Source organism: Podarcis bocagei (assembly GCF_964188305.1).
Source record: "Podarcis bocagei genome assembly, chromosome: 3".
Lineage (NCBI taxonomy): Eukaryota > Metazoa > Chordata > Lepidosauria > Squamata > Lacertidae > Podarcis > Podarcis bocagei.
In genome coordinates this window covers 93693351-93720291 of record NC_138127.1, presented here as the reverse complement: position 1 = coordinate 93720291, position 26941 = coordinate 93693351, and the positions used below count along the sequence as shown (strand labels likewise).

General features: G+C 43.7%; 1 protein-coding gene across 5 annotated transcripts in view; it reads right to left on the bottom strand.

Annotated features, from left to right (window-relative positions):
- The window catches only part of SLC8A1 (solute carrier family 8 member A1), a 316175-nt gene that overhangs the window by 218460 nt on the left and 70774 nt on the right, over window positions 1-26941 (bottom strand). For all 5 annotated transcript variants that reach the window (XM_081188464.1, XM_081188461.1, XM_081188462.1 and 2 more), the window contains exon 2: window positions 20867-22703. In XM_081188464.1, the coding sequence (XP_081044590.1) occupies window positions 20867-22665 (1799 nt within the window). In that variant the 5' untranslated portion in view covers window positions 22666-22703. The remainder of the gene's footprint in view (window positions 1-20866; window positions 22704-26941) is intronic.

Genomic DNA, 26941 nt, shown 5'->3' with positions numbered 1-26941 from the left:
AACAAACAAACAAAAAGCATCAGCTGGGAATGGTCTGGGATGGGTTAATTGTAACTTTTTATGTGTGTGAGTCTGTGTTTTGCTTGGTTATTTATTTTTAACCTGAAGAGCCCAGTCTGGCAGTGCAAGCAGGATATGTCTATGTTTCTGTAACTTGTGCACATTAAGCTGTTACCATTTCCTGACTCTCAAGTGCTCAGTGTTCTTTCTAGCACATTTTTGCTAATGGAATTGAAAATGGGAGGAGAAGCAACCTCCCCCCTCCCCGCTCCGGCATTTATGATCCCTGTGCTACTTCCTGCTGACCTGCAACACCCTCCCATCCCCGCTTTGATCCTTCTGTAAATAAAGCTGCCAGGGATTAGGGAGAAATTCCACTTAAGGACCATTCTGAGATTACAAACCTCATTCCTGCTTATAATTCAATCAGGCTTCGCAGGCAGGTTCCCTTCGGCTCTGTTCGGCTCACTGAGCCATCTTACACATACCATATTTCTTTGCCTTGGGAGAGCAGGAAGGGGAGGCCTGTGTCAGCGCATCAGAAGGGGTTCATGCAGGTTGCATGAGCGCTCCAGCCAGCCAGATGCGTTCTGGAATCCTCAGGTCTGAATCTTTGCTCTATCTTTTTGCAGCATAACATCAGAATCTACCTTCTGTTTTAGCACAAATGCATATGCTTTACATACATACATACATACATACATACGGGAGGAAGGTGGAGTTGAGAGAACCGGCTTTGCAGCAAATCTTCTGCAACCCTGTTGCTCAGTTGATGGCTCTGCTCTCCAACCATCCCTCTTCCTCTTGGGCTTCCATTGTGATTGTACCTGAACCTGTCTAGGGGCTCAGCCACAATTCAGCTTGTCCCGTGCCTGGAAAGCACAATTCCGAGAGGTTTTTCTGCTCATCCCAGGCTTGGGTCCAAGGTATTTTTTTCATTTGTACCACTGCTTTCTCCACTGTTTACTGCCGAATCAGAACAAACGCCAATCCACGGGAAAAAACGATGGACGTTTGCTCTGATTCAGTGGTAAACCATGGGATTCGCCTGGGCAGAATTTTGGACAAGTCCTGTGCTATTTTTATTTATTTTTACCAAATGTGCCAGCTTATGTGAGCTTTAGCTGGTCAGCTACAGGTAAGGTGACATCCTCCAGATGGGAGCTGGCTCGCCCCACAGTTTGAACAACTGTGCTCTACTCTCCCTGTTTCAAATCTCTGCCACGACTTCAGACAATGGCCTTAGGCTAGCCCCTCTCTCTTGCTTCAGTCCTTGCACCTGCAACCTGACGGATAATAACGATGTCTCACCTTACAGGGTTGTTGGAAGGATTACAACTAGATAATGCAACCGTATATTACCATTGGATACCAAGGCAGTTCCAAACGCCCAAAGGGAGAAAGGGATAGTAGTAATGGTTGAGAATTCATAATTAAGTGCCCATTTGGAGAGTGTAACTGACTTTTCATAGCATTATGGAATTGCTGTGCTGGAAGAGACCCCGAGGATCATCTAATCCAATGCTCAGCAATGCAGGACTCTCAGGAATTTCTACTTTATTTGACTGTTTAACCACTGGGGATGCAAGCCTTCGAGGTTGTTTTCTTTAATAATAGTAACAATAATGATGATGATGATGATGATGATAATAATAATAGTAAAAACAACTTAACCCACAGAATTCACTTGAGAACCATTCACTTGAGAACCATTCCCAAAAAATTTATTGTTTGTTCAGGAAGAACCCTCAAATTCATTCTGAATTTTGCTTTAGGTGAAATTTTGGTGGAGCCTCCAGTCATTGGAACCAGCATAACTGAGTTACTGGGGAAGCCTGCGGAACGTTTGCACATGCATGGAAGTGCACGGGTGCGCGCACACAAAGACGCACATGCATATAACTAATTCAAAGAAGGACGGATAAGCATCTTCCAGGGATGATTTAGGTTTAATTAATCCTTCCTTCTTACAGCAACAGAAAGGCTCGTGCCAAGAGTTCTCAAATTTGTCACCAGGAGCCTCTTGAAGCCATGGAAGAAAGCACATTAAAGCCCTTACAAGTTTAACTAAAGGCAAAACAAAACTTTGAAGATCCCATTATTCATGTTTATTATTAACTGAATTAAAGGTGGGTTACGGACGGTGGAAAGGCCTTACTCAAAATAGGATTCCCCTGTGGAAATACAAAATAAATGGAAGGTTGTAGAAGATCTACCTAGGACCAGGGCATTACTTGGGTGGGTGGGGAGCAGCAAAAGGGTGCACCCACTCCCTGTGTTATCAAGCCACTTGCGACTATTCTTATTCAGAGGACTCATTGATTTCATATATTGAGTAGCCACTGAGTGCGCTAAAAACGTGCATACATTAAAACGTGCATAAATTAACATACCAGAGGCACTAAAGGATGTGTCCAAAGCAGCGCTGAGTAATGCATCCCGCCTGCTTGACCAACAGGACTTCCCCACCTCCTCATTCCTAAATCTGTTCTAGGGGTTCCTCCAACTCTTCAGAGCATATCCGGGGGGCAGAGTCTCATCAGTGCCTGGATGGTAGACAGGCACAAAACCTTCTAAGGTAGACAGGCACATAACCTTGGTTTCCATGATGGAGTAAAACGGTAAGAAAACTATGGAACTATGTTTAGGGAAGCTTTTAATGTTTGATGTATTACTGTATTTTAATATTTGGTTGGAAGCCGCCCAGCGTGGCTGGAGAAGCCCAGCCAGATGGGCAGGGTATAAATTATTATTATTATTATTATTATTATTATTATTATTATTATTATTATTATTATTATTATTATACCATTTGAAGATTGCTGGCACAGAGAAAAACTACACCCAGTTTGTGCAGGTGTTGAAAATAGTATGTTCTTCACCATTTCTGCAATCACCTCTGCTCTCTCTGACGCAATCTGTGGGATACAGGAACACGGGAAACTGCTTTATACAGTACTGAGTCAGACCACTGCTCCATCTAACTCAGTATTATCTACACTGACAATACTTTCCCAGCCATACCTGGAGATGCCGGTGTGTGGGTGTGTGTGTGAGCATGCAGCCTTGTGTATATGCAAAACGTGTGGCCTGCCACTAAGCTATGCAAAATATGTGGTCTTACCACTGAGCCACAGTTGTGTGGGTTCCATAATGCATACACAGATTCCTTATCTGCAAACTGTCAGTGCATAAAATTATCGGAGGGAACAGTGCAGTAGAGCACAGTACTAGAAAAGTGAGCATTCATCATCTTTTGACTAATCTTTCTCCTCCTCTCCCATCTATTGGATTCTGTGGCATAAGTAGGACCATTACTGCTGAGCAATGGCCGGAATCACTTTTTATAGATTTCCTCCCTTCCAAGAGATACTTTATTCATGAGGCTTTATTTAGTTCTTCCTAACTTACAAAGCTACCCAACTTACAAAGGTCATTTGTAAGTCACCAAGACGTTGGGTTTCAAAGAGGCGTCTGCCAGCGGTTTTAGTGCCACCTCAATCTACTACAACGTGCTTATTTGCAACTCATTATGATTTTTAACCTACTACAGGAACACTCCTAAAACATGAAATCAGCCCTAGGCAAACCCAACACACAAGTTCCAAGAGAAGGTTTTACAACACACACACACACGTTTGTTTCAGTTTACATTCTGGCATATCCCAAGGGCTCAGACTAGAATGGCATTCCTGAGGAATGTGGGTTTATTTGTTTCACTTACTGAATTGTTTTTATCCTGACTTTTGGCATCAAACAGGTGGCTCACACAAGTAAACATAATACAATGGTACATATAAATAAAACAATATTGAAATCTGAAATTAAAGCACAGCAGCAGGTAGGGAGGGGGAACCTAAGGGTTGATAATCCATAAAGATAATAGAAACAGACCACTTAAATGAATATTCAGGAAGGAAACAAAACAAGGAACTGGGAAACACAGAATACAGTGGTACCTTGGTTGTCAAACTTTTTTTAATATAATATTTTTATTCATTTTCAAATACAAATTTATATAACCAATATCAGAATTTATCACATAATCTTTTTTTTTTACTTCCCCCAGTTTCTCTGCCAATCTTCCGTTTTGTTTATTTATTCACACATTTTCTAATTTTAATATTGCCTTTGAAATATAACCTCCCCAATCTTATTCCCTTTTTTACAATATTCCTCATATTTTCACAGAACATCTTGAAAGTCTACAAGTGTTGTCTGTTCATCACATATACTTTTCAGATAATCTGTAAATTTTCCCCAGTCCTCGGTGAACTTCTGGTCTTGCAAATATTGAATCTTCCCTGTTAGTTTGGTTGTCAAATTTAATCTGTTCCAGGAGTCCATTCGACTCCCGGAACCATTCAAAAACCAAGATGCGCCTTCCGATTGGATGCAGGAGCTTCCTGCACTCAATCGGAAGCCACAGAAGCCACGTCAGACGTTCAGCTTCCGAAAAACGTTCACAAACCGGAACACTCACTTCTGGGTTTGTTGTGTTTGGGAGCCAATTTGTTTGGGAGCCAAGACATTCGACAACCAAGGTACCACTGTACCATGGTTTAGCACACATGATGCTAAGCCACTGTTAACGTTAACCATAGTTTAAGGTGAGGCATCTGCCAGATGATCATATAAGCCTTGGTTTATTACAACACAGAGCAGAAGAGCCTTGGGAGTGGTTTGATATTTTTTTTGGGTCACTCTTCACTCACAGCTCTCTTGCCTTTGGGTGGTAACGTCTCTATAACCACAGTCAAGGAGAAGCTCTGGATTTGCACATAGTGCTAAGCTATAGTTAAAATTAAATGAGGCTTATAAAACCTTATTTACAAGAAACTTTTAACAATCGTTACTAAATTATAGTTAAGCCACTGGGCTAGGTTCACGTATATCGCTAAGCATTGTGTGCAAACCAGATCAACACATTTTAACAAATATATGTGTGTGTATATGTATGTCAACCTAGCAGTGCAAAAGCATGCCAGTGCAAGTAGATAAATAGGTACCGCTGCAGCAAAAAGGCAAACTGTGTTTCCCTGCACTCTGATTTCCATCACGGTGTCCCATTGCACCAGAAGTGGTTTAGTCATGCTGGCCACATGACCCGGAAAACTGTCTGTGGACAAACGCTGGCTCCCTTGGCCTGAAAGCGAGATGAACACCTCAACCCCATAGCTCCCTTTGATTGGACTTAACCGTCCAGAGGGGTGGGTGAGTTTATTATGTTTTCTCCAAGTATTTTCACAGGATGGTAATCTGACAATCCACCCACATTCCAAAAAGCCATCTTTCCCAGTGTATTTTACTTCTACAAGACATGAAGCTGATCTTGGGAGCTCCCAGATTAGCTTCATCAACCTCTGCCTTCATCCCACACAAAAGCGGTGAACAGAGTGGCTGTTCATATATGCTCGACGTCTGTTGTTATGCCAAATGACCTGTTTTTACTCAGGAAATTTAACAGCTTATTTAGGATATTAGCTGCTACGGCACTTCTCTTTCTTCTACACGTACACAGAGAGTAATATATCTTCCCTTTTAAAGCTGACTAGTCTGTGAAGCGCTATCCAATTACGGAACAAAACCAGAACACTTTTGATCTTCCTTTCCCATGCAGTGGCTGCAATTAAGTAAGTCTTGCCCCCAAAAGAAAAAGTGAGGAGAAGCATCTTCACTGACAAGCGGAACAGGAATGCTGGTCCTTGTCACATATACCTTTACAATCGAAAGTCAAGCCAGTCCTTTTATCTATAAATGGGGCTGGGACTGGGTGTGACAGGACCATGAAAAAGGGCCTGGTGTGAGCCCCAGAGGCTTAAGAGGAAAGAAAAGCTAGCAAAGGCTGCAGACACCTGTCTCACTCTTTCTCTTTATAGTGCTGGACCATCAAAAAGAGAGAGAAATTAGAAAGTGGGGAGGTTGGCATCAGCTGCAGTGGATTCCAGCATTTCATAGAATCACAGGATTGTGGAGTTGGAAGGGACCCCGAGGGTCATCTAGTCCAACCCCCTGCAATGGAGGAATCTCAACTAAGCACCCATGACAGATGGCCATCCAACCTCTGCTTTAAAACCTCCAAGGAAGGGGAGTCCACAACCTCCTGAGGGAGTCCGTTCCACTGTCAAACAGCTCTTACACCTGCCCTAACATGTTTTGGTCAGCATGAGATGCTTAATCACAGGATTGTGTGTTCGAGCCCCACATTGGGCAAAAGATTCCTGCATTGCAGGGGGTTGGACTAAATGACCCTCGTGGTCCCTTGCAAAGCTAGGATTCTATGCCTGGTCTACCTGGAAGAACAGCAGCGCTGCTGTTGAAACTTCTCCAACGGCAGCCAGATGAATTTGAGGCTGAGAAATCAAGTTCATTGGGGAGAGGTTTGACAAAATGGCATTTTTAATCTTTTGCTACTGTTTTTCTTTCTTTCTTTCTTTCTTTCTTTCTTTCTTTCTTTCTTTCCTTTCTTTCCCTTCCTTCCTTCCTTCCTTCCTTCCTTCCTTCCTTCCTTCCTCCCTCCTCCTCCTCCTCCTCCTTCTTTTTAAACCTAGCAGCTGCCGTATAAGTCTGAACCCCTCACTAGGAATACAACAGAGCAAGGAAGCATTTGCACAAGAAGAGAAGGTGCCTACACACCCCAGCAAAGTTCACTGCACATCGGGGAATAGTAGTAGCGATATGAGTCACCAAGGCTCACTGCCATTCTTTTGCTCTTTATTCCTCCAGCCTTATCTGTACGCTTTCCGCCCTCCCCTTATTCTCTCCTGCCAAATGAATCACTCTATATCATCTGTGTTGCATGTCTGTGTGTTTTAGTCCCCACCACCACCAGCACTCCTTCTACAAAGCAATTTTCAGACTTTCAACCTTGAGGTGGCACTTCCCATGTTGATTTGACCCAATTTATATATTTATTCAAAATAATATTTATATTTTTTATTATTTATACCTCACCCACCTGGCTGGGTTGCCGCAGCCATCCTTAAAAGCTTAATAAACAATACGAATGCACCAAAAACAACAGCAAACAGCAGCACACACATGCACATTTTGAAAACTTGGTGCATGTTTTTTTTTTGGGGGGGGGGCAGCAGGTTTGTGCAAAACAGGGCTGCTAAGAAAAGTCTGCTGGCTCTCATAAGCCAAATAAGGAATGGGCAGTATCTGGGAAAATACAGGACTTACAGTCGGAATGAAAAGGCAGAATTAGGAACCTATCTTAGCATTCGTAGCGTTAACAGTGTTCGAAACTCCCATTGTTCTAGGCGCATTTTGCGACCAGGAATTTCCTTAGTGGAAGCAGTTTCTGAGCTCTTGGTGGCAGTACTGCATTTAAGATTTCAGGTTAGAACTGCAGAGTGGAAGGAAAGGAAGACCTTTTTCTGCCTCCCCACTTCCAGCTACTCTCTGAAGACTGGAGAAGAGACTCTCTTAAGAATATTAGGGGGGTGGGCAGGGGAAGGACTGGACCCTCTGAAAAAGGAACGTAACATTTTATCTGCAGTTCATTCATTTTCAGCTTTGTAATTCTTCTTCTTTAAAAAGCATGCTTAGACATTCCATCGTTGCGCCCATAACCTAGGATAAAGGTGCCATTTAAACTCCTAGCTTTCATATCTCAGTTTCTAACACTGAGTGTGAAGGACTGGGGCCTGCTGCGGTTTGACTCCTGCCTGCCCCAACCCATGAACTATCAAGTGCCCAGTGGGAATGATCCTGATGAATCGAACACAGGAACATAGGAAGGTGCTTTATCTAGTGCTACATTTGTCTCCCCTGACACCAGAGAATGTTCCCAGAACTATTTGGAGATGCTGGGGACCAAACCTGGGAGCAGGTGCTCTAACTCTGAGCTACAAGCCTTCCCTAAAATATGGGGAAACTCCTTCATACGGGGTCAGCCCCCTGGCCCTCCTACCAGCAGTGCGTACACTACAGTTGCTAGGTCAGGAACATCCTAGACCCAGAAGATTTTAGGGCCCAAGCCTGAGACCTAGAGGGGAGCTGTCGTGATGTCACAGGGACAACAGACCCTCCAACACATTGAAGGCCAAAATCGGGATGCCATCTTGTGGGACACCATCTTCCCGAAGTTTTTTGGCCACTGTGATCTTGTGTGATTTCATGCCACTATTTCCCCCTAACTTTTAAAGACATGCCACCCAAAACACATGTTTTGGGGTGCTTGTGGCCCTGAAAAAAGCACTTTTTCGGGGAAGTATGTGTGTCATAGCATAAAATCATGCGAGATCATGGTGCCCAAAATGGCTGCTGTCCTTTCATGAGGAAAAAACAGGATGTCCCAATTCTTCTGGGACGTTTGCAGGGTATGGGACTGTTCTCAGCGAATCATTAGATTTTAATAAACGTTCTTTTTAGCGCATCTCCACAGCCATAACAATGCACCTGCCTTATGAACGAAAGGCAGAATTGTTTTGCACCTAATCACATGATTCCAGGGATGGAAGGGTGTGTGTGTGTGTGTGTGTGTGTGTGTGTGTGTGTGGACAAAAGCCCACAAGGTTTGTGTTGAAATCACAAATGCTGATATAAGAGCTTTTTGTCTGCTTGCTATCCTCTTTCCTGCTCCGACCTTCTTCTTTTTTTTAACAAGATGTGAAATCATTTCTCTATTATACTGAGCCAATTCCTTGCCTTTGTCTCCTTTGTCTATATTCGGGTTTCTGCAAATGATGGCTTTGTCTCATATGGAAAGCCTGCAAGAGGAAGCCACTTGTGTCTGTTAACCATAAAACCTATAGGATGACTGACTCAGAACAACCTCTTTCCAAATGGATTTTAAATAGCTCATTTAAAAGAGGAACTACGCAAGAAGAAGCAATGCCTTTCATCTTCAAACAAAATTGGCTGCTGCTTCCCACAGAAGGCTGTCTGCTGCTATGATATTAAACAGGCAAGCCAGCTTATTGATCTGACCTATATGTTACCTGCTGTTCAGGTGACAGCAGGTATACCTTGCTAGTATAGCAAGATGAGACACTTGCGTTCAATTTATCTGTTTCCCTGGGAGATAGGGAGAAAAATTAAGCTTCCCCCTAAAAAAAAAAATCAAAAAAAAATCTGCTAATTTAGAGTTTGGAGTTGTAATCCAAAGCATCTGGAAGACACTGAGTTTACATGGATCATGGATGAAAGCCATTATTAACAGAGTTCCCATTGTCCTGTGTCCCGTTCCCTATTAAGCAGACTAATCTGTGTGTGCTTAAAAAAACCAAAAACTATATACATGTATATATCATAGTAGCTTAGTTGTAAGAGACCCTGAGTGTCATCTAGTCCAACCCTCTACAATGCAAGAATCCTGCTCACAGCCGTCCCTGGGTGAGCTTGAACCACCTACCTTCTGGTTAAGAGCCAGACACACCAACCCATTATATAGATATAGATCATAGAATAAACACACACCATTTGATTGCAGAAAAACCTCTAAGCAGATATGTTTATCAATACAAACCATTACAAACCATTAACATTAATTCTACCTATGCAAAAAAAGAAAAAGAAAAAAAGATTAAAACACACTCCAGTTTACTCTGCACCCAGTAAACTGGTTTTGTAAGCAGTGTGTGCACCAAGTTAGCCACAATTCTTATCTTTTCTTATCATTTCTTACGAAACACTGTATTTTGGCACATTCTGGCCCCCAACCACAACCCAGCTTCAATCTGCATTGCGAAACAGGACAACTTAGCTCTGCTTTAAACCAGCGATGTGTATGGAGCCTTAAGAGTCAAGCTTTAATGGGAATGGGCTGTAGTTTGGTGGTAGAGAACGTGTAAACTGTTCTGGGTTCAATCCCCAGCACCTCCAGGTAGCTTTGAGAGAGATCCTGGTCTGAAGTCCCGAGGAGTCACTCACTGTAGACAATGCTGAACTAGATGGAAAACTGTTCTGACTTGACTGCGCAACAAGACCCATGCATTGCACCAAGGAAACCACAAGTGAAACCACAACTTGAAGATGATTACCCAACAGATTGTGCATGAATGGTTGCACAATAAGCTTCTACTAGCACATCCGTTGCAAACTTGAAACTCTGCCATTCGCTAGAGGCCGATTATCTTTATATGTAAGCATTGCATTTTGGGGGTAAACAAAATATATGGTGCTGATACTCGTATGTTGATAAAAGTGTCAGCAGCAGCAGCACAGAACAGGTGGGTGTACTTGATACTGGTGAGCGCTGTCACAATGAATCTGCTGTATGTACACATCCATTGGTGGGTGTTTATATGGCCACTATCTCTATAATTGCTACCTGGTGCTACTCTCCTCATGTTTTAACAGCCTTGTATTTGACAACTCACCTGGTAACCATAGGTGATGAGGAATTTTGTGCAGGCAAGTCAGTAAACTGGTGAAGGAAGAGACCCTTCCAGTCTGCTCAGTTTCCAGGCTGGCTGGGGAAGGAGGTAAACATGGAAATGCAGAATACTGGCCACTTAGGAACTAGTAAACGATTGCTTTTTGCAGACTAGTAACTTCTGTGGGTTTATTTGCAAGGCTGCATTGCACTTCAGCAAAGCAGCTTTCGGAGTTTAAAAAGAAAAAGTCTTCTGGGCAGCTGCAAAAAGAATCTTTTTAAAAATTATTTTTATTATTATTTTGCTGTTTTCAACAAGATATTTCAAACTGCTCTAATAAGAACCTAGAACTCTAGGGAGATTTCCTTATCTGAAGTCTCTCTTCCCCCTGCCCTCTTCAATTTATCTCGGTAATTAGATTTATCTTCCAGATCAAGTTTAATAAGTTCACTATGTAGTTTTGATGCCTTTGGAGTCTCTAGAGTTCATTAGCACCTTTTCAATCACAGTAAGTGGTCTCTTGAAGCCCGCCGTTTCTCAGGGGTTTGAAATATAATGTTTTAATTGTATATAATTAAATACTGCTTGCCTTATGTAGATTGAAAACTCTTTGTAATGTTTCCAGCTCCAGGGCTTTGCCCCCCTCCCCTCACCACACTTTAATTAGCTGCCCTAAGTCTTTCTGTAGTCCTCTTTTCCCCATAGGTATCAGGACTTCCTGGAGGGAAAATTGGACCACATCTAATTATTGTTAACGGAGAAGGGGCAGAACTATCTTACCCATTTGCTTTGCACCAGACATTTGAATTAACAGAAAAGGCTAGGGGACCCATTATGCAAGGCTAAGACGTTTGAAGCAAGAAACTGAATCAATGGAAGGGGCACAGTCAAATGATATCTGCTGGAGTGTACAATCAAGAAGGTGGGTAATATGGAAGGTATTTTCCCACCCACACAGGAAGCTGGCCATGTACACAGCAGAGTCTTTGTTAGTCCTGCAGTGATGCATCACGGACTGGAAGAGGCGGAAGCACTTGACCTGTGAGTACTGCAGGATCCAGCTGAGTTTAAGAGCACGCCGGATCCCTAAAACCAGAGCTATGAGGAAATGGTCCTGAGGTGGAGGTGTAGAATACGCAGTCAACTCTTCCTTTTCCATTTTTATTTAATCTTTATTGACACGTCATCAAAATTTAGCTTCACCTGCTCACCAGCCACCTGGGACAAAGGCTACAGCCACACTAAAGATTGAAAGCACATGACTTCCCCCCAAAAATCCTGGGAACGGTAGCTCCATGAGGGGGAAATGACATCTCCCTGGATTGTTCAGAGGAAGCCAGGTGCTCTAAATATATGGTGTTGATGGAACTAGAACTCACACCTCTCCTAATGCTGGTGCCATTTTTAAGAGGTCCCTGAATGGTGCCATTTCCTACTTGTATTGCATGTTTCATAGGATATTGTGGTGTCGAGCAGTGTTCGAAATTTGCCATGCCCAAGGTCCATTTTGCACCTGGCTATCAGCCACTTGCGACCAAGATGCCTGGGTGCCAGGATGGCGCATGATGTCTCCACCACCTGGAGGTGCTTGCCTGGGGATCACTGGATCTTGCCTGTTTTCACACACTAGCAACACATCCTGTAGAATTCTATCAGTTATATTTTATCTGCACAATCAGAATGAATTTCAGTAACCAAAAAGTCATATGGCAACTAGACATTCCATTTTGGTAACTGTAACCTGGTTTAAGTAGCTACTTAGCCCCCTAACTTATATATATGAGGTTCTAACGCTGGTGTCAAGGGAACAATCTTTTCAATACCATACACATCAAGGCTTCCTGGAGGAAACATTGGATAATATCTTAAATATTTGTATAGGATAAGGGAAAATGACTGCCTCGCCAAGTAGATTTTATTTAGAATTCTGATATGGAAGTAGTAGACTAGGGACTGGATTCAGTTAATAGATCCTGCCAGCAGAAGCCCTGCGGAAGGCCTTCCACCTTCCAACAGGGAACTCCACTCTCTCCTCCACCTGCATGTCCCCCACCCTGAATTTGGCAGGGGGTAGAAGAGGTCAGGAAAACCCCCAGAACAGCATGCAGGGGGAGGAGAAGGTTGATTGTTCTGTCTGGCAAGCAAAAATGCTTGCACTGGTGGAATGATCAGAAAGCCTGACATCAAATTCCTTCCTAAGGAAAGGAATAAGAAACTGGTGAATGAGGGGATTGCAGAACTTGCAATAAGGATTGCAAGGAGCTGAAGGAAATGGGGATTGTAGGACTTGGGCTGTGGTGTCTATGCAATAGACGTTGCAGAGCAGGCCCACAATAGGAAACCTATGTTCACTTCATGCTTAGCGCACATGTACCACAGGTATCTTGGATTAAACGCAGAAGTCTAACCAACCATGTTAACTTTGAGGAAACCAAAAGATAGCTCATAGACTATCAAACAGGCTCATTAAGCTCATGCACTGGTTTAAAAAACACAAAATGTCAATATCATAATGTGCTTAAGTGAAGGAGACTGACGGAATCAAGGGAAATCTTTGGACAATTTAATAAGGGCTGAAGACCCAATGAGACTGTTTGTTTTTATCTGTCACCTGGGCATGAAGTTTCCTTGAAGAAAATAATTTCTGGATCTGAGATCATGTGGTCATCCTATCCTCCTCATGCACACTGGTCAACAAACCATGACAGCCTTTCTGTTACAAATTATTCAGGCCTTTGCACGTTCTAATTTATTTTAATGGCTTTGAAGACAGAGTTTCCACTACATCCCCGGGGAGGTTGCTTCAGCCTTACAGACTTTGTTGCCAAGAGCATTTCTTAATGCTGTAACATTTAACTTAAGCTGCCCCCTGAATCACTCCCAAGCCATTCCTCCGCGCCCCAAGCATAACAAAAGCTGACTCTAGTATTAAGAGGGTTCCATTGGCTGCTATCTAGCTCCAGTCTCCTTCCAGAGCTACAGCAGAGAGAAGCACAGAAGTAAACTAGAAGGGCTGGTGGAGAAATTTGGCACCCTGGGGCTTACTTCTGTGTGTGTGTGTGTGTGTGTGTGTGTGTGTGTGTGTGAGAGAGAGAGAGAGAGAGAGAGAGAGAGAGAGATATTACTCTGTTAAATATTTTTACGTGGTATTTAAGTTTGGTATTTGGTATGCGAGAGTGCTAGTGATGTATGGAAGTGAGAGCTGGACCATAAAGAAGGCTGATTGCCAAAGAATGGATGCTTTTGAATTATAGTGCTGGAGGAGACTCTTGAGAGTCCCATAGACTGCAAGAAGATCAAACCTCTCCATTCTGAAGGAAATCAACCCTGAGTGCTCACTGGAAGGACAGATCCTGAAGCTGAGGCTCCAATACTTTGGCCACATCATGAGAAAGGAAGACTTCCTGGAAAAGACCCTGATGCTGGGAAAGATTGAGGGCACAAGGAGAAGGGGACGACAGAGGATGAGATGGTTGGACAGTGTTCTCGAAGCTACCAACATAAGTTTGACCAAACAGAGATGCAGGAGGAAGTGGAAGACAGGAGTGCCTGGCATGCTCTGTTCCATGGGGTCACGAAGAGTTGTTGTTGTTTTAGTCGTTTAGTCGTGTCCGACTCTTCGTGTCCCCATGGACCAGAGCACGCCAGGCACTTCTGTCTTCCACTGCCTCCCGCAGTTTGGTCAAACTCATGCTGGTAGCTTCGAAGACACTATCCAACCACACGAAGAGTTGGACACAACTAAAAGACTAAACAACAACATGGAAGAGTGCTATTACACTCATATCCATGCCTACCTTGACAACAGAATGCTGTAGTGTACTCAGAGCTAAACCAGACTCTGGCTTAGCATTACATCCAAAACTGTGCTTGTTTTTTTCTCTGTCTTGGTCCTCAACGAGCTATTCTATGGTTAACCACTCATGGTTTGTCTGGTGGAGACAAACCACAAGTCTGCATTCAGATGTAACACTATGCCAAACCATGGATCAGGCCCAAGTAGTGCAGCAGTGGCAGCAGCAGGACTAAGGAGTGCTGCAGCCACAATCTTCACTCACAGAACCCACATGATTGCTCATTCTTGCTGAGCTATGGTTTGGCTCAGCATTACGCGCAAACTGGGTCATGGCGTGTGAGTGTGTGGGTCAGCTAGGTGCTCTCTGTGTGTGCACTCAACACTTCCGCTTATTGTTTCAGATCTCCGCTTGGTCTTTCAAATCTGGCTCCCATGTGATGCAAACTTCTATAAATTTTAATTTGTTCCTCGCCCCCCCCCCCGGCGCATCCTGGCGGAAGTGTACACAGGCTCCGATGAAGCTAATAAGTGGTTTTCACTTGGCTCTCAGAATTATTACACAGCTAAGATCCAAGCTCTCTTAATCAAGCGCAGAGATGCAGCTGGCAGTGGGAAACTGCCAACAGCTCATTACAAATAAGGAAACATGGCCTCTTCAAGGACAAAAGACAGGTCAAATCCTAACAGGGATGCGATACAACTAGCATGAAGCACCTTTTCCTTTTCTCTTTTCTCTTAGGTTTCTTACTTGCTCTCGGGCCCTCTAGTTAACAATCTCTGGCAACAATGGTAGGGAAGGAATCTCTGCCTGAGTACCTGGAAAGATATAACCACTCAAAGGTAGACTGTACTAGGCCAGGCGAACTGACAGGATAATGCAGCTTCTATTTTTATTTGTGCAGAAACAAAAAGTTCACAGAAATCCTGATTCTTTATTTGTATTTCTTCTTTTCTTTCTTTCTTTCTTTCTTTCTTTCTTTCTTTCTTTCTTTCTTTTTAAAAGATTCTAACATTTAAATGTTCAGTCCAACTAAGATATACTGAGATCAATGGTTCATTTGTTTCAATGAGTCTACTATAACTAGTGTTGGATATCACTTATTACTGTACTATTACTACTACGTGCAATGGATTTTCCTGTGTCAGTATTTTATTTAAAGTGCAGTTCCATTTCACCCAAATTCCCCAAGGGATATGCAAAACTGTCCCTAGAACTCTGTTACCCAATTTGGAAGTTTGCAAGTTCTCCTCCATGTGTGTTTCCTGGGAAATCCTTTAAAGGCTCAAGTGAGAAAAACCTCTTGCCCCTGTGCATTTTTAAAGAAGGTTCCCTCTGGCTCACTTTGCAAACTAGGCCTATCACAGGAGAAGTTGCCACCTGCCAGCATCCTTTGATTCTATGCACCTTTTAAAAGTGCAAGAGTCTTGTCCCATAATGAATCTGAGAAACCCTCTCCGTGGTCTCTTCAATGTACTTCACACTGAGCTTGGCAAATGGCAACCCTTAGGCTACAAGCCATGTGCCGAGTGCTGCAACCTGGTTGTCCCAACTGCCAACGGAATCCACCCCCCCCCCACACACACACATCAGCTTGCTTGCAAAAAGCAGCTTAGGCAGGGAGAAGTTTGGAGAAAGGAGGCAATGGTCTCATTTTGCCAACCTTTTTCTCCCCTGCCCATCCGTATGCACCTCTCTGTTTATCCCATCTGCATTTACGAAACTCTGTCCCCATGGCGTTTAGCCAGGCACCCACTAAGTCTGTGCTTTAGATGCCTGTTGGGGGGGGGATTTATTTTTTGTTCAGGCCTTCCCCAGCTGAACTGTTTATAGTTTGCAGTTGATGCGACCTACAATGAAGGTTTTTTTTAAAAAAAATATGCTTTAAAATTTTGTTATATGACTGATTTTATCTTACGTATCCCCCCCCCCCCATATGCTCTTGCTCACTGTTTGGATCCTTTCAAAAACATGTTTATAAATTCAGAGGTGGGCTCTGATGAGGAGAAGGGCTCTAAAGTCACCTGAATGGAGAGCTCCCCAGGTGTTTTCTAAAGGCAAGGAAACCCCTGGGGTTCTGAAGAAAGACTTTGGGGGCCCATAGAGGGGGGATGGAAGGTCTTGCTTACATTTACACCCCAGCTTTCCTCCAATGAGCCCAAGCTCATGGTTCCCGTCCTCCCTGTGTTAACCTTCTATAACAACCCTGTGAGGTAGGTTAGGGTGACTGGCCCAAGGTCACCCAAGTGAGTTTCAGGGCTGGGAGGGAACCTGAACGCTGGCCTCCCAGGTCCTAGGCCAGCATTTCTCAACCTGTGGGTCCTCAGATGTTGTTGGACTACAACTCCCATCATCCCTGAGCTCTGGCCTTGCTAGCTAGTGGTGATGGGAGTTGTAGTTCAACAACATCTAGGGAGCCACAGGTTGAAAAAGGTTGTCCTAGGTCAACACTAATCACTAGGCCACATTGGCTCCACACGAGTTCTGCTGCCTGTGCACTAATTATTATTATTTTTTTAAAGTGTGTGTGGGAGCCTATCTGGTTCCACAATCCTCCTGTCGTTCTGCAGTGATCCTGTTATCAGCCCCAGACAGAATAAAATACAGCTGCAGCTGTCAAAAGCAATTTTCTTTATTTATATCTTAATTCATTGCAAGAAAAGCTGAGATCCTGTTCAGGGAAGTCACAAATAAGTTTCTCTAGATGCCAGCTTATTTTAGGCTTCGGAGGCATTTCCACCCCCATTCATGACGAAAAGCAGGTTTTTCTTCTAAAATCCGGGTGTATAGAAAGTGGATTTTGCACACAGAAAAAGCGGAAGTTCTAAAAAAAGTATTGTAATGTTTGTTTGCCTTCTTTAAAAAAACAACAAAAAACAACCAAACATTATGTATTAGGGCTGTAAAGTTTAATTGGTCTGATCAGCTGAATACATGATCAAATAAAGCTTTATTTAGTTAATTGATTAGAAAAGCCACATTTCAGCCAGCATGAACATCTTTTTTCATTCATTCATGTATTATGTTATTTTATTATTTATTAAATTTATATACTAGCCTTCATCACAAGAACTCAGGGTGGTTGACGGAACAAAACCAAGATAAAAAAACCAAGTAAACAAACAAAACAATACCCCCCCCAAACAAACACATTTTAAAGGCTGTAGAATATGAATCAGCTGAAAGGCTGGTTTGAGAGGAATGTTTTTGCCTGGCACCTACAAATATGCAATGAAGGTGCCAGGTGAACCTCCCTGGGGAAAGCATTCCACAAATGGGGAGCCGCTGCAGAAAAGGCCCTGGCCAATGGCCATTCTTGCTGGGTCTGAAAGGAGCTGCAATTCAGCAGCATCTGGAAAGCTGTCAATGGTTCCCTAACCCTTGGAGTAAAACAAAAGCTTTCACTTTACTCCGAAGCTGGCTGATAGACCGTGGAGAAGAAAACACCACAAAACGTCCTCTGATGGATGGGAAGCCTCCGTGGACACGGCGAGGCAACTCTGCTTTATATAATTGGGCCTTGGGGAAATGCATAACAGAGGCTAAAGAGGATCATTTTCAGAAGAACGAAGCACCCATAACGCCTATTGATTTTTCACCGAGAGTTCTTGGCTCTGAGCACCTCTAAAAATTAGGCCACATCTTTCGAGTGCTGCTTTTTTTTTTTTAAGCCTTCATTCATTTCATTTACTAGCCTATCTTAGCTGCCTGTGTTGCTCTGACACTCCTCTCTTAGAAAAGGTTTCTTATCATGGCTGCAATCTTACACCAATCAATAAAATATAGAGTATCACTGCTGGGGCAGCACAAAGCCTCTTTTGCAAGAGTACCAGGAGAGGTCTACTACTCTTATCCAGGTATGTGTGTATATGTGAGTGTGAAATGTTGCAACTCGATCTGCACAAACTATTTCAAATTATTCTATATGTTTCTAAAATTAGCCATGCCAGCTTGAGATCATAGCAAATGAGTTGAACCAGCGAACGGGCTTCAGGCACATAATCTCTGCATGGTCTTCCGGAAATAATGATTTGTCAGTTAGGCAAAAATTTTCAAACAGTTCCCTAATGTTGGGAAACCAAGTGCCATCTATGCTGAATTCTCACACTTTGGGTCCAAACTAGACAGATATGTGCTTCTTTTCATATCTTCCATGACCAACAGCACATTTTCTTTCAACAGTTCACCCTGGCTGGCACCAGGAAAACCAGCACATTTTGAGCCCATTCTAAAATTGTCTATATGTTTCTGAACCACATGACCACTGGCCATGCAAGCTGGGTTGATGGGAGTTTAAATCCAACATCTGGAGGGCCATAGGCTCACCACACTCTTTTTAAAAGCCGGTAGCAAACTTCATAAATTTTGACATTGCTGCTGCTGCTTTGCTGATATGGTAACCCCCCCCCCTTTCTCTCCCCAAAAATAGAGACTCTGGCCTGGATGTATATTGTGGTCTTTGTTGGTTTGCACCTGGTGAAAACACATGAATTCTTTAAAACTAAGTGAAGCACAGAATCACTGAGACAGCAGATAAGTCTTGAGAGATCAAAGACTAGTTGCTCAAAAACGTTGTTCTGCCTTCCTGATACACTTCAGTACATCACACACTGGCTGCATTTTGCACACACCTGAACTCACACATCTACAAAACCTCCCAGATAAAAAAGATATCAATTTGAATTTGCCATAACTTCATAAGGACAAATGCAACATCAAGTATTTCTGCTAGCACAACAAAACTATCCCCCTTCTCCTCCTGGACACATGCGTTAGCTTGGAGTCCTTGCCCTGGTTTCCATTAGTGTACCAGTTAGTTGATTCCAGTTCAGATATTTTACACCTTGACTTCCTCTCCTCCTTTGCTATTGTTTCTCTTTTTCTTTCTTCCAGGCAGTTTAAAAACTTCAGCACAAAGTTTTAAACCACCGTAAAACTCCTTACAGCACCTGCTCTTATTCATCCTGATTCCACAGAATACCATGCATTGATTCAGAAGGAAAATAAAAGATTCAGGGCATCCAGAATACTACCTTTACCCCTTCTAATATATATATTCAAGCAGTTTTCCATTTATACCTCAGCATGTAGCACATAATGAACCTGCTGCCCCCACATAATGAACCTGCTGCATTAATGCATTGCGCATAGATGTTTAAATGGGGCGTATATGTCTTAAGTGCATGTGGCCGGAAAACTGGATTCTCAGCAAACATGATCATGAATGTGCAGAAGCAAAATGGGCCCAGAGATGGGGTAAGTCACACTTCAAGGGTGGGGCAGGCAACAGAAATGTCACATCCCTGCATCTCAGGTATCTCTAACCATTTTAAACCTAAAACAACAGCCAGCTTGAATTCAAAAACACTAGAACGTTGTCGAAGTTATCAATCACTGCCCAATGATGCCAGCAGGGAAATATAGCCATCAACATTGATGGTCTCAAGAAAGAAAGAAAAACCTCGTAATGAAAACCAAGCTTACCCAATGGGCAGGTAGGTGGGGGACTCAAAGCATTTTGCTTAGGTGACGCTTCTGAACACATGTAAATATTGAACAAGGAAACGAGTCTTTCATCCCACAGGTTGGCACCCTCCCAAAATATTTTTTTTTTTAAGCCCTTCACTTATTTATCAGCACCACTGCTAGAACAATTTCTACCTCCACATTATGCACGGCAACAAGATGCAAATTCATTATGTGAATGCATAAACTAAGTCACAAAACTTAATGTTAAGCATTCAATGTGCCGGTCTCAGCAGACTTCCTTTAAATAGGGAACTGGTCCATGATCTCCAGAGTTAATGCAAGGTGCACGATTATTCACAAGTGGTTTTGCCTTAGGAATAGTTTGTTTTCATGAGGGACTAGAACTTGAGATGGGCAGTGGCCTCTTTCCTTCACACTGAAGTATATAGGACGAAGTATTATTTGATTTGCAGGGTGGTCCGTCAGACTTCCATTACTTCCCTTCCCTTCACCATACAATAAATAGACAATAATATATTTACAATTTTGTGCAGAAACGAAAGAGGGAAATTCTGTCCCTAGTTGCCAGGAAATGCTTATCAGCAATGTTTCCTCCCTAGCCTCTTTCCCCGTCTGTAAACTGTCAAACCTGGCTGCCTTGCCTAATTGGACTTTCCCCCACGTGGCAACATTAACTTGAAAGTGCAGGGCATAAATATTTCATGATGTCACAAAGGCTAATGACAGCCCTCTCTGAACTTGCAACCTGACGGTGCTTATTAGTCTCAGGCTGCTTTTTGCAAAGGGAACAGCAGGGCCATCCCAGAAAAGCTCTGAAAGCGAGATCTTCCTAGCCACATACCTGATGAGCTGAAGCCTTAAAAGTGTGCCTGGGAAAAGAGACTATGATTTCTACATTGCTTTCACCTTGTACTGTTTAGAGCTACTCCCACCTGGGATCTCTGAAAAGGCTGGTAATTTCCACACAACAGTCATGTGGACTTTCGAAACAATGCACAGACACACTTATGGGATTCGCTCCTTTTGACAGCGCTCTCTGACAGGCACACAGCTTCATAACATGGGGAGTCTGCATGGGTTTGCCACAGTCACACACACGCACACACAGCACCTAAGGTGCCATGGCTTCCTCTATATTTTGCACACAAGAGCACCCAGCATTTGATTCAGCATGAACTTTGACGATGACATTTTACCAGATATGATTGCAAGTATACCTGAACTGTTGACAAGCCACAAAGGTTTAGCAGTACTTACACAATCTCGTCGTTCTGGAACTCAAGCTCTCCGCAAGTGTCTTCGAAGTCCTCTCCGCCCCCTTTGGCCGTGCCTTCGAGGGTTTTGTAGGGCACAATAACATTTCCTCGCGCTCCAGATGTCCGTAGCACTCTCACTTCCATCGTTCCCACGCTCTCACTCACGTGAGTGACTGGCTCCTCAAAGGTAAAAATGCCAGCGTGGTCGTCGTCAAAGATCGTGACAGTGGCAGTAGCAGGCGACCCCAGGCAAGCCACGGTTGCAATGTGGTTGACCTCCAGAACGCCGTCCTCTCCCTCCTCAGATAACATTTTCACATTACTGAGGTGAACGAGGAAGTTCTCGTCTTCCTCAAATATATCGTCGTCAATTATGCCCACCCGTATTTCCTTCTGCATCTCGCCTGGCTTAAACACCACAGTCCCTTCAGTGAACTCATAGTCGGAGCCTGCGTTGGCTGTGCCATCTTCTGTTCGGAAGTCAACTGAGATGGTCTTGGTCAAATCGCCACCACGGCGAGCAATAGTTAGGGCTACCGTGCCACAGTTCTCAAGGCACTGGTAGGTGCCCTGCTCAAAAAAGACCTTACTGATAGGGTCGTTGTCTGCCACTTCACAGTTGACCTCGTGCATGCTGACCGCTTTCCTTGCCTGGTCAGCTGCATGCCTCTTCAGTATGTTGCCGGCTCCCGTCATGAGCCGAGTGGCCTGGATACGGTAAAAGGCTCGGCTCTTTTGCTGCTGGCTCAAAACCTGATAGTTAGCTAGCTCTATCAGCTGCTCAACTTCTTTGTCTGGGTGCTTCTGCTTCAGCTCTTTGAGGATCCTGGCCATTTCCCTCCTTGTTTCCTCATCATCGTGGTCCTTCTCGTCCACTTCTAGGACCAGGGTGCCATCCAAGAAGCTTTCGACATGAGAATTCACCACCTTCCCATCCATTTCAATGTCCGCTTTGGACTGTGGCCCTTCGCCTTCGTGCTCGATGATCATGCCCCTCTGCTTGCCAGCCCTGTACTTCTTGTAGACGTACTTGTAGAACAAAAGCCTTCTGTCCGCAACCCATGCGAACACCACACAGATGGGGAAAAAGAACAAGGTGAGCAAGCCTTCCCAGACGTCAACAACCCCAGGAGATATAACAGACAAAATCAGGTAGAGCCATGTGTAGGCAAAGATGCTCCAAGCGGCCGTGACGAAAAACACACGGAGGTGCTTAATCTTCCTGACCTCCCCATCAGGGACAACGTAGACACAGATGGCTATGATGACAAACATGTTAAAAGCAGCACTTCCTACAATGGTGCTCGGCCCAAGGTCCCCTGCAGTGAAGCCATGGCCGCACACTTCAATGACAGAAAGGAGAATCTCAGGTGCAGAGGAGCCCAGAGCCATCAGCGTTAAGTTGGAAACAGTCTCGTTCCAAACTCTAACAGTTGTCTTGGTGGTCTCGCCATTGGGTTTCTTGATCGTGATCTCTCTTTCTTGGGATGTGATAACTTCTATGGATGACATGAAGCGGTCTGCTATGATGGATACTCCTAGAAACATATAGACCATAGCCACAAAGTATACGGTAGCTCTTGCTATTTTATCTCCAAAGGAAGGGTCTTGAGGCTCCCAGATTGGCAAAATCACACCTTTCTTACAGAAATAGGTACCAGTGCAGGCATCAGCTTCGCTGACATTTTCGGACGGATGTTCTGCATGAACTTTGTCCATGTGAAATAGCAGCAACAGCACACAAACACTTAAAAGGTGAAGACCACCAGGAAAGGCAGCTAGATTCTTTAATCCCATCATGATTGGCTTCTCGTACCAGTTTCCCAGCGTTTTCCAACCTGCAGAATACAAAATTGTAAAAACGTGTTATCCAGATTCAGGTAGCGGGGGAGAGTTGCAAAATTACTGTCTTTCCACAGATCACATAGATTTAGAGCATCTCACATGGATAAACCCCATTTACAAAAAATAATGGTTTGTCAAGTCATTAGCAAATTGGAACAGTTATATCACGAAATCCGTACATCTGCTGTCAGCTAATGATTTCCAGCTCAACTTGCATTCAGTTTAAAATCACTGAACTAATAAACAACAACAAACAGGTGTTTACAACCAATTAAGCTTGTCTGAATTAACATGGATTTTTGACAGCACCAGCAGATCCTTGCTGAAGTGTCACCTTTCCCCCTTTTTAATGAAACAAACAAAACAAGATACATTTTCCTGTAGCAATATCTGGTAGAGGTTTTCTAAACGCCAAATGAAAATTACTAGTAACATTCTAAATCTGGGTAAGAATAACAGACAAACTTGTTCACAAATTCCCTTCCTATATTTTATGGCCATGAATTATACAAAAAGTGGAATAAAAAATAAATAAACGAAGGTCAATGGCGCGCCTGTCCATTCTGCAGCTTTACATGTCGATGGGGAATTTATACGATGGGTCTCAGAAAGCTAGTCACCTAGAAAGTTGCCCGTGCCTTAACAACGTAAAAAAACCTCTGTTCAGAGGCCTCTAGGTACTGCATCTGATACTGGAAGCAGTGCAACTTATCCATCATGACAAGGGGCCATTGATAGCTTCAGATGAATACATGAAGGAGTGTCTCCACCCCCATTGTTCTGCCTGGACGCTGAGGTCCAGCGCCGAGGGCCTTCTGGCGGTTCCCTCATTGCGAGAAGCAAAGCTACAGGGAACCAGGCAGAGGGCCTTCTTGGTAGCGGCACCCACCCTGTGGAATGCCCTCCCATCAGATGTCAAAGCGATAAACAACAGGGAAGTTTTTAATGTGTGATATTTTAGTGTATTTTTGGTCTCTGTGGATGCCGCCCAGAGTGGCTGGGGAAACCCAGCCAGATGGGCGGGGTACAAATAATAAATTATTATATTATTATTATTATAATGTGTCTGATCCCCTTAAAGCCAGCCCAAGCTGGTGGCCGTCACTTGCAGTAGCAAAAGAAAGAGGTGCTTTCTTTTTGTCTGTCTCGAATCTTCTGGCATTCAGCTTCCGTGGATGAGACCAGGTTCTAGCACTGAAAAAGAGGAAGAAAGAACTCGTCCTGCCCACCTTCTCAACAGCATGTACAATCTTATACACCTGGTGTTGTCCCTGTGTTTTGGACTACAACTCATGCTGGCTGGAGCTATCGATTGCTCCATTATTGCTTTATTCTTTATTGTAAACTGCTTTGAGGGTTTCCCCACAAATCAGTGTATAAATTCGATGAAACAATCAAATAATAATTGGGAGCTGTAGACCAAAACATTTGACAAACACCAATGCTGGCGAAGGCTGTCCTAGTGTGTTTGTGGTTGCAGCTCAATTTGCATCGCTATCAGTAGGGCAACAAAGATATGGATACACTTCTTTTATCTCATTCTGCAACACAGATTCTACCATACCCCTCTCCTTCTGGATCTATGTGCATATCATATACAGTGGTACCTCGAGTTACAGACGCTTCAGGTTACAGACTCCGCTAACCCAGAAATAGTACCTCGGGTTAAGAACTTTGCTTCAGGATGAGAACAGAAATCGCGCAGCAGCGAAACGGTGGAAATAGGAGGCCCCATTAGCTAAAGTGGTGCTTCAGGTTAAGAACAGTTTCAGGTTAAGAATGGACCTCCAGAACGAATTAAGTTCTTAACCCGAGGCACCACTGTATAACGTCTGTGGTCCACTTTCATGTATCCGATGGAGCTGCGCCTTTTCTGCTACAGCTCAAGCTATGACACATTTGTCACAGCAGATCTACACCACTGCACATGCAACACACACACGTGACTCCCCTCAACAAGTCCTGGGAACTGTAGTTTGTTAATGGTGCTGGGAATGGTAGCACCCTGAAGATTCTTTGTGGGGATGAAGTCCTGTGTAGTGGATGTGCTTAAAATCAGTGTTCAAAACTGGCCAGGTGCCAAGCACATTTTGCACCTAGCTTCTAACCATTTACGAACAAGGGAAGGTGCCTGGGTGCTAAGATGGCATCTGACATCTCCACCATTTGGAGGTGCATGCCTGGGAATCATTGGAACTGAACTGTGTTCAGACACTAATAGCCCATCCTGTAGAATTCTATCAATTATATCTTAGCTGAAAAGTCAGAATGAATTTCTGGAACCAAAATGCTTTTTCTGTGCAGCCTGAGCAGGAGCAGTCACCATTAAGAAAAAGAGGTCAGAACAGGTCAATATATATGTGGGCTATCCCTGGATAAAGCGACTTTTCGTCTTTTAAGTTCTCAAAGCTCTTAACCTAGCTCAGATGTTTAACTAAAAATGGCACCAGAAAGCTATGTCCCCTCCACTATGTTGCACGGAACGTTTCTTTTCTTTTGAGCTTATTTCTGTTTGTTTGAAACATTTACATATCCTTTTTTCCTATTTAAAATATCTAAAACTGTTTACTTTAATTATAAAACAATTAAAAACGCACACAAAGAGTTTTGAAAGAACAGGAGCAGCAAAAACCTGTTCTGCAAGCCAATAAAAGCAGCAGCCAACAGCAGTCCGCTCTTTAAAGCCTTGGAGAATAAAAGGGTCTTCACCTGTCACCTAAACAATAAAAAAGCAGGTTTTGCCTTCCTGAGAATTTGGGGTGGGGGAATAAGGTGTGAAACTTCTTTCTGTGGTTCTTTTAGTTTTCTTGTTTGCCATGGGTGTTAATGTATAATGAAGGTTTGCTGACCAAGGAGAGTCTGCTAATTTCATCCCCTTGGCCATAGGAGCTGGTTTTAGAAGATGCTATCTCTGGCACCCATTTGTTACACAAATTGTGGCCAAAAAAGAGGTGACTTTAAAAGGCGTCAAAACCACAGATGAGCAGAGCACATTCTTTCCTGCCCATGAAGAGTCACTCCTTTCCCACAGCACGTGGTAATGACGCAGTGCACAGACCCATGCAAGAATACAGAATGATGAAGCAATGGGTAAGGCTGGGATCTAACTAGTTATATTGGATGGGCCTAACGCCTACTAAGGTAAAGGGTAAAGGGACCCCTGACCATTAGGTCCAGTGTAGCCGACTCTGGGGTTGCGGCGCTCATCTCGCTTTACTGGCCGAGGGAGCCGGCGTACAGCTTCCGGGTCATGTGGCCAGCATGACTAAGCTGCTTCTGGGTGGCGCTATGGGTTAAACCACAGAGCCTAGGACTTGCCTATCAGAAGGTCGGTGGTTCGAATCCCCGCGACAGGGTGAGCTCCCGTTGCTCAGTCTCTGCTCCTGCCAACCTAGCAGTTCGAAAGCACATCAAAGTGCAAGTAGATAAATAGGTACCACTCTAGCCGGAAGGTAAACGGCGTTTCCATGCACTGCTCTGGTTCGTCAGAAGCAGCTAATGGTCAGGGGTCCCCTTTACCCTTTTTAAGGGTTTGGCCCTTGCCCACCAGCATTTTTCCTTCTTCTTCTTTTTTAAAAGCATGACGAGCTGATTTAGTATTTGTATTCCACTTTCCCAACAACAAATGTTGAGCTCAAAGTGGTTCGCAGTAATCACAATGGCATTTTTTACAAAACAAAAACAAAAACAAAACCCCATTGTGATCACTACACTATCACACAATAGCATATAAAGCAAACAGCAACAAATTCATCAAAACAACTAATACCATTCAGCAAAGTCATAGTAACTCACAATATCACCAGGATACTTCCTAATCACATGGAACCAATGAAACTCGGATCAGCTCTTGAGTGTCGGACCAAGATCCGGGAGATCGAGGTTCAAATCCCTGCTCAGCCAAGAAACTCACTGACTGAAGCTTGGGCAAGTCACAGACTCTCAGCCTAACCTGAGCTCACAGGGTTGCTGCAATGATAAAATGGGGAAGAAGCAAACCACATATACCACCTTGGGCTCGCTGAAGGAAAAGTGGTATATAAATGGAACAAACAAACGAACAAATAAAGAAATTGTGCAAGCCATTTGGCTCTTAGGTCACGGGGGCAAAAACCCAGCTCAGCTCCCAGAGGACCCTAGTTTGAGACCCTATGCAGGCAAGAGGTCCTGAAGTACAAATGCACTTTGTGGAAATGTTTACCTTACTGTGAATCCCTGTGGAACACATTCC